We start from the raw sequence: 7,189 nt of genomic DNA, 5'->3' as shown, positions 1-7,189 counted from the left end.
TCCTCATGCCATGAGATCCAACTCGGTCCTACCTTCCTCCCAACCACGCCATCAGTTTCCCCCTAACATCCAGGAATTTCATCCTCTTGTGCACTCTTCCCATTCCACCGTAAGCCCGTCATTGGGCAGAGATTGTCTCTATCTGTTGCCGAACTGTATACTCCAAGCGCTTAGTACAGTGCTCTGCACGTAGTGCGTGCTCAATAAATACTACTGAACGAATTGAATGAATTCCAATACTCCCAGCCTGGAGCAGCACGTGATTCCAAAGCCCCTGGAAAACTCTCACCTGCTAAAGCATTAATTTATTCATTCATTCAGTCGTATTTATTGAGTGCTTACTGTGGGCAGAGCGCTGTACTGAGCACTTGGAAGCGTACGATACAGCAAACAACAGACACATTCCTTGCCCACAATGAGCTGACTGTCTAGAGGGGGAGACAGACATTAATATGAATGAATAAATAAATAAATTATAAATAGATACGCAAGTGCTGTGGAGCTGGCGGGTGGGGGATGAATAAAGGGAGCAAGTCTGGGCGATGCAGGAATGAGAGAAGATCGATCGATCAATTGGTCAATTGATGGATCGACTGAAGGGGAACAGTCCATTAGAGTGGATCCTCCTGAATAATAATAATAATGATGATGATGATGATGGTATTTGATAAGCACTTACTATGTGCCAAGCACCGTTCTAACTGCCGAACAGGGATTGTCCTTTTTTTTTTTGAAAGTATCTGTTAAATGCTTACTATGTGCCAGCCACTGTACTAGGCCCTGGGGAAGAGACAAGGTATCGCTACAATCCATGTCCCACATGGGTTTCACCATTTTAATCCCCATTTTAATAATAATAATAATTGTGGTATTTGTTAGAGCACTGTTCTAAGCGCTGGGGTAGATACAGGATACTCAGGTTGTCCCACGTGGGGCTCATTTTTAAATCTCCATTTTTGCAGATGAGGGAACTGAAGCACAGAGAAATGAAGGCACTTACCCAAGGTCACACAGCAGACAAGTGGTGGAGCTGGGGTTAGAACCCAGATCCTTCTGCCTGCCAGCCCCGTGCTCTATGTCCTGGGTGTTCTCCCCAAGATTTTAATGCGGTGCTTTCCTTAGACCCTCAGTGAGTAGAATTGAATGGGAAGCTAGAGCACCAGTTTGGTACAATTTCCCCCAATTAAAAAACAAAGAATGGTAGAGTTTAGAGAAGACTTTCCCCCTCCACCCTTGTTCTCTATTGACATTTCAATTTATGCTAATATATGCTACTTGAAAAAAATGCAGCAAATCACTGGGGCAGGCGTGAAGAGAGGATGAGTGTGAGGAGATTTAAATAAGAAAGTTGGTGTCGGTGCTCACAGAGCACTTGAGACACAACGCCTAGGCAATCATGGCCCCTTGCATCTCCTCTGTATGCTACTTAATTAGTTTTCCTGCAAGAGGCACCAATCCCCTTTGAAAATCTGTGGGGCTTTGTTTACCATCAACCAGACTCCTTGTGGCCTGACAATAAATAATCATAGAATTGGGAACAGCTGGGTTGCCAAAGAGAAACTTCGTAGGGAGTGGGGAAAGGGAGGGAGGAAGAGAGAGAAAAAGAGAGAGAGAGAATCAGAAATTAATTCACAATTCATGAAAGGACCTTTTGTGTCCGGTGTCCTGTGAGAAGTAACACTGGCCACTTGCCCTGTGGTCTAGACAGTGTGGGAAGTCTCCCTGGAGGAAGAAGACTTTTGAAGGAGGGACGTGTGTGATTTCTTTTGAGGGGTCGCCAGGGATTGACAATAGGTTTTGGAAGAGGAGAGCAGTGTGGCCTAGTGGAAACAGCACGGGCCTGGGAGTCTGAAGACCTGAGTTACCTGAGTTCCTGAGTTCTCATCCCAGCTCTGTCATGTACCTGCTGTGTGACCTTGGACAAGTCACTTCTCTGTGTCTCAGTTACCTTCTCTGTAAATTGGGGATTAATACTGGGAGTCCCAGGTAGGATATGACTGTAAGGAATCTGAATAGCTTTTATCTACCCGAGCACTTGGCCTATCACATAATAAGGACTTAACAAATAGTATTAAAAAAAGGAGTAATTACCTGCTCGTTGAAGGCGGGGATATAGTGGACCATCTCTATTATATTGTGCTCAACCAAGCCCTTAGTAGAGTGTCCTGCACACAGTAGGCGCTCAATAAACACGGTTAAATTAAAACTTAATTAAATGCGATCAGCACTCAATAAATACTATTGATGCATTGGAGAAGCACTACACTAAAAGAAGCCTGGAGAGGGAAAAAGCTGGAGTTGGGGAGTCCTAGAGAGAGCGACCCTTCCATCTGGATTTGCAGCCGTTATTCACCCCTCCCTCAGCCCCACCTCACCCCAGCATTTAGTGCAGGGCCTGGCACAGAGTGAACGCTTAACGAATGCCATAGAAACCAATAATCATAATGACAATCATTATAATAGCGGTTGTTAGCGCTTACTGTGTGCCAAGCTCCGGGGTGGATCCGTAATCATCGGGACAGACACAGTCCCTGTCCCACTTGGAGCCCACAGTCTAAGTAGGAACAAAACACAATCAGGAAGAAGTAGCGTACGACCCCCACAAACGCACACGACGTGCAGGGCCAAACATCTTGTCTGGGTCTGAGCTTCTGAGCATTCTGGAGCTTCTGCCTGGATCGTCGCTCCGTCAGAGAAGGAGCTTACTGTTCGAGAAATATTAAGGGGACAGGGGTCAGAGAAGGCACTGCTCAAATCCTCGAGCCGCAGCCGTCTTCCCGTGACTCCTTATATCTCATGTCACTGCTTCCACCGCCTTCCGCCTTCAGCCTCATTGCTTCCCCGCGTCTTCCTCCGACCTCACTTGACCAACGTCACACCTGACTGAGGAGTAGAAGAAACGCAGTTCCTCTTCACCCTCTGCCTCAAGCCCAGGTCTCTATTCATCCGCCTCTCCTCCAAGCCTCCCTCTTGTCTTCCCACGGCTCTTCCCCCCGTTGGACTCCCAGAATTCGGGGCCTCGATTAAGGATGAGGAAACACCAGTTAGGTTGTGTACCTGCGAGTCGCTGGCGAGATACTTCAAAAAATGGAAAGTTCCACGGCAATAGTGTCACCAAGGCAACGGGGAGCCTCTCTCGGATCTCACTGCATCTTTTGCCATCATTTCTGCTTCTAGGGAACCAGACTCCCATCTGACACGAGAGGATTCCCCCCTGACTTCTTTTCCTGCTTCTCTGTTGGCGGGCAGCGAGGCCCCAAAGATCCCACCCCAGGCGCTGGAGAGTCTGAGGACTCTCCTTCCTGGAAGGACTGTGATGTTACGTCTTACCTTGGATGGTACGGGGGGAGGTGGGGTGGGCAATCCTGAAGGCAGGGGGATTGTGACTGGATGGCCTCTTTCCAAATCCTTTTATCAAAAATTAAAACTATGGTGTATTAACCTGGAGGGAGTCAATGGCGTTTGTATTTCTGTTATTTCTTGGTGACAGAAGTTTTTGTTTTGGAACCGATCAAGCAAGCAGGGTGATCTGGTGGAAAAAACCAGGGCCTGGGACTCAGATGACCTCCTCTTTTTTTTTTAAAAAAAAATGGTATTGTTAAGCGCTTACTATGTATCAAGCACTGTTCTAAGCTTATCAGGTTGGACTTAGTTCCCGTCCCACTTGATCCTAAGTCAGATGGAGGAGGATTTAATCCCCATTTTATAGATGAGGGAACTGAGGCACATAGAAGTTAAGTAATAATAATGTAGGTATTTGTTAAGCGCTTACTCTGTGCAGAGCACCGTTCTAAGCGCTGGGGGAGATATAGGGTGATCAGGTTGTCCCAAGTGAGGCTCCCAGTCTTCATCCCCGTTTTACAGATGACGTGACCGAGGCGCAGAGAAGTCGAGTGACTTGCCCGCAGTCACACAGCTGACGGGTGGCGGAGCCGGAATTCGAACCCATGACCTCTGACTCCCAAGCCCGGGCTCTTTCCACTGAGCCACACTGCTTCCCAAGTGATTTGCCCAAGGTCACGCAGTAGACAAGTGACAGTACCAGGATTAGAACCCAGGTCCTCGTGAGTCCCGGGCCCATGCTTTTTCCACTAGGCCACACTGTGTCTCATTCTGACTAATCCTAACTCTGCCACCTACCAGCCGTGTGACCTTGGGCAAGTCATTTCTCTTTTCTGCTCCTCAGCTCCTTCATCTGCAAAATGGGGATTAAAGACTGTAAACCCTGTGCGGGACGGGGGTGGTGTCCAATCCGATTAACTTCCCCAGTGCTTATCGCAGTACCTGGGTATAATAAGTGCTTAACAAGTACCATTCAAAAACGAGCAAACCAATAAACCAAAAGACTCTTCTCCAGTTCACCGTGACACAGCAGCAGATAGAGTGTTACGTTTAGGGGTAAGGTGGCTGTAGAGACACACGCACAGAGGTTATTTTCAAAACATCACAAAACATGTATAGAAGTCGTTGTTAGGGGAATAGGGGAATCCCTGACCGCCCTCCCGGGCCAACCGGTGCCAAAATCCCACCTTGCTCCTTTCACACTGTGTTCCCTTCCCAAGTCCTTATGATAATAATAATAATGTTGGTATTTGTTAAGCGCTCACTAGATGCAGAGCCCTGTTCTAAGCGCTGGGGGAGATACAGGGTCATCAGGTCGTCCCATGTGAGGCTCACAGTTAATCCCCATTTTCCAGATGAGGTCACTGAGGCCCAGAGAAGTGAAGTGACTTGCCCACAGTCACACAGCTGACGAGTGGCAGAGCCGGAATGAACACCAGCTCCTCCTCTAGACTGCAAGCTCACTGGGGTCAGGGAATGTGTCTGGTATATCGTTGTGCTGTACTCTCCCAGGTGCTCAGTACAATGCTCTGCACACAGTAAACACTCAATAAATATGACTGACAGATTGAATGACCGGCAGAGTGCCGCTTCTGAGGAACAGCAGAGGTTACGGCAGGGCGAGTTTGGGAGGCCCAAAATGAAAATATCAGACGTAGGGGGACGGACCTAAAACCTCAAGACTTTACGTTTATTTATTTGTTTAGTTCAGGATTCTTGACTTTTTTTTTTTTTTGCTTTTTTTTGGTGTTTTCTTTTTTTGAAACAAAGGTATTGCGTCTCTTTTCCTTTGTATTTAGGGTTGGATAGCACTTTTCCAAGGCTTACACAGTAGCACCCAATAAATACGATCGAATGAGGGTCTAGATTTAAAAGTCTGTAACAAACAGGGGATAGGCCAGTTGAAATAGGCAGTCACCTGCCCTCAACTCCTACACATCTCCCTCTCTACCTCCGGGGGCTTCAAACCGAGCAGGGGGGCACTTTAGAACCCTGAAGCTACTGAAAAAAGTTTTTAATGGCATCTGTTAAGCATTTACCATGTGCCACACACTCTACCAAGTAGATACTAGTTAACCAGGTCGAATACAGTCCGTGTCCCGTGTGGGGCTCCCAGTCTTAATCCCCCATTTCACAGATGAGGTAACTGTGGCACAGAGAAGTTAAGTGACTTGCCCAAGGTCACGCAGCAGAAAAGTGGCAGAGATGGGATTGGAACCCAGGTCCCCTGACTCCCAGACCTGTCCTCTTTCCACTAGGCCCTGCTGCTTCCCTGAATTGGGTGGAGGCAAGTTTCACCGACCGATCATTCACCGCGCGGCAAGCTCTGAACAAGAAACTGTGGGAATGACAGGAAGCAGCGGGGCCCGGTGGAAAGAACAAGGAAACGGGCCTCAGGGGACCCGAGTTCTTGTCTCAGCTCTGCTACCGGCCTGCCGTGTGACCTTGAGCAAGTCACTTAAACCTCCCCGGTCACAGTTTCCTGGTCCGTTAAATTGGAGTGAGGTATCGGCTCACCTGTTGCTTAGACTGTGAGTAGATACTGCGTCTGATCTGACTGTAGTGGGACCTACCCCAGCGTTTAGCGCAGTGATGAAGAAATACCACCTCTAGTATCATAAAATCTCCCCAGGCCCTCCCCTGCCTCGATATCAGGGCTAGGTCACCATACTTTGGGGGTGGATAAGTGCGAGGAGGAAGATGCTGATCCCCAAGAAGCCAGCTGGGCTCCCCAACGGCCCCAGCCCCTCCCAATCCCAGCAAGCCCCGCCCCACCGCTAGAACCCCTACAGCTCTGGTTTCCATGGTGATGGGGTAAACAGTCTCGCCCATTGCCACCCCCTGCCAACGACCGGTATGGATGACTCTCTGGGTTCTGGGGAGCCCGGCCACCTCCGGTCTTCGGCCCCTCTGGCCCCCGACGGAAAAGTGACGGTCGGTGGGGCGGCGGGAAGGGGAGATGAAGAAGAGCAAGAGGCGGCGAGGGCCGAGTGGAGAGGTGAGTGGAGAGGATGTTGGGAAAGGGGCAGGCCGAGGCCGTTGGTGGTGGGGGTTAGGAGTCAGGGGTCGGAAGGGGATGAAGGGGAATGGAGGGAGGGAGAGAAGGAATGTGAGCGGGCTCACGGGAAGGGCAGAGAGGAGGAGGATGAAGGAAGAAGAGGAGCTGGGGTGGTGAGTTGGGGGAAACGTGGAGGGGAGTGGGGAATGGAGGGATGGCCTGGGGGCCCGGGGGAGTGGGGAGTTCTCCTTCCCCTTCATCCATCTGTGCTCCCCCCTCCAGGCGCCGGTCGGCCCGCCACAGAGCCGCTCCCTTTCCCGGATATTTACGGGGGCGACCCGCAGATGTGGGAGGCCCATTTCCGAGGGATCCATCGGGCCTACCAGATCCTGGGCAAGGAGGAGGACCTGGCCATCCGCGTGCTGACCGAAGACTTCACCCTGCCCTTCCCGTACACCTGGCCCCCCGGCCCCGACACCACCCGGGAAACCCTGTTCTACGACCCGCAGGACCGCACCGACTACGACTTCCTCCTGCGGCCCGGGGCCCAGCCTCCCGCCCTGCTGCGCCCGCTCCACGCCACGGCCCAGGCCTTCATCCGCAAGCGCCAACTGGAGCAGCTGGCGCTGGGCAACGTGGGGGCGCCCGGTGCGGGCCCTGGGCCGGAGGCCGCCGCCCCGGAGCCAGAGTCCCGGGAGGAGAGCGACTACTGCGGCCCGGAGACGTCCGAGGAGGAAGAAGGCTGGGAGACGGATGACCCGCAGCAGGACTAAAGGGTCCGACCGACCCAGCAACCAGCTCAATTCTCCTTCTGCCTCATCTCGGCATAATAAAGATTTTATGACTTTA

At 50.9% G+C, this 7,189-nt stretch overlaps 1 protein-coding gene across 1 annotated transcript; it reads left to right on the top strand.

The window, feature by feature from the left end:
- Nucleotides 1-6,134: 6,134 nt before the first annotated feature.
- LOC114811045 lies at nt 6,135-7,189 on the top strand. Its single transcript, XM_029062060.2, has 2 exons — nt 6,135-6,340; nt 6,623-7,189. The coding sequence occupies exons 1-2, from the start codon at nt 6,199-6,201 to the stop codon at nt 7,111-7,113; spliced, it is 633 nt and encodes a 210-aa protein (XP_028917893.1). The 5' UTR covers nt 6,135-6,198; the 3' UTR covers nt 7,114-7,189.

Source organism: Ornithorhynchus anatinus, chromosome 4 (assembly GCF_004115215.2).
Source record: "Ornithorhynchus anatinus isolate Pmale09 chromosome 4, mOrnAna1.pri.v4, whole genome shotgun sequence".
In the NCBI taxonomy this organism is placed as follows: domain Eukaryota; kingdom Metazoa; phylum Chordata; class Mammalia; order Monotremata; family Ornithorhynchidae; genus Ornithorhynchus; species Ornithorhynchus anatinus.
This window is presented reverse-complemented; position numbering and strand designations above follow the sequence as displayed.

What these genes read in the sequence shown, in the direction of transcription:
- LOC114811045 (XM_029062060.2), top strand. Translation starts at nt 6,199, where the DNA reads ATGGATGACTCTCTGGGTTCTGGGGAGCCCGGCCACCTCCGGTCTTCG. An exon ending in GGCGAGGGCCGAGTGGAGAG is followed by an intron (nt 6,341 to 6,622) that starts GTGAGTGGAGAG and finishes TCCCCCCTCCAG; the next exon opens with GCGCCGGTCGGCCCGCCACA.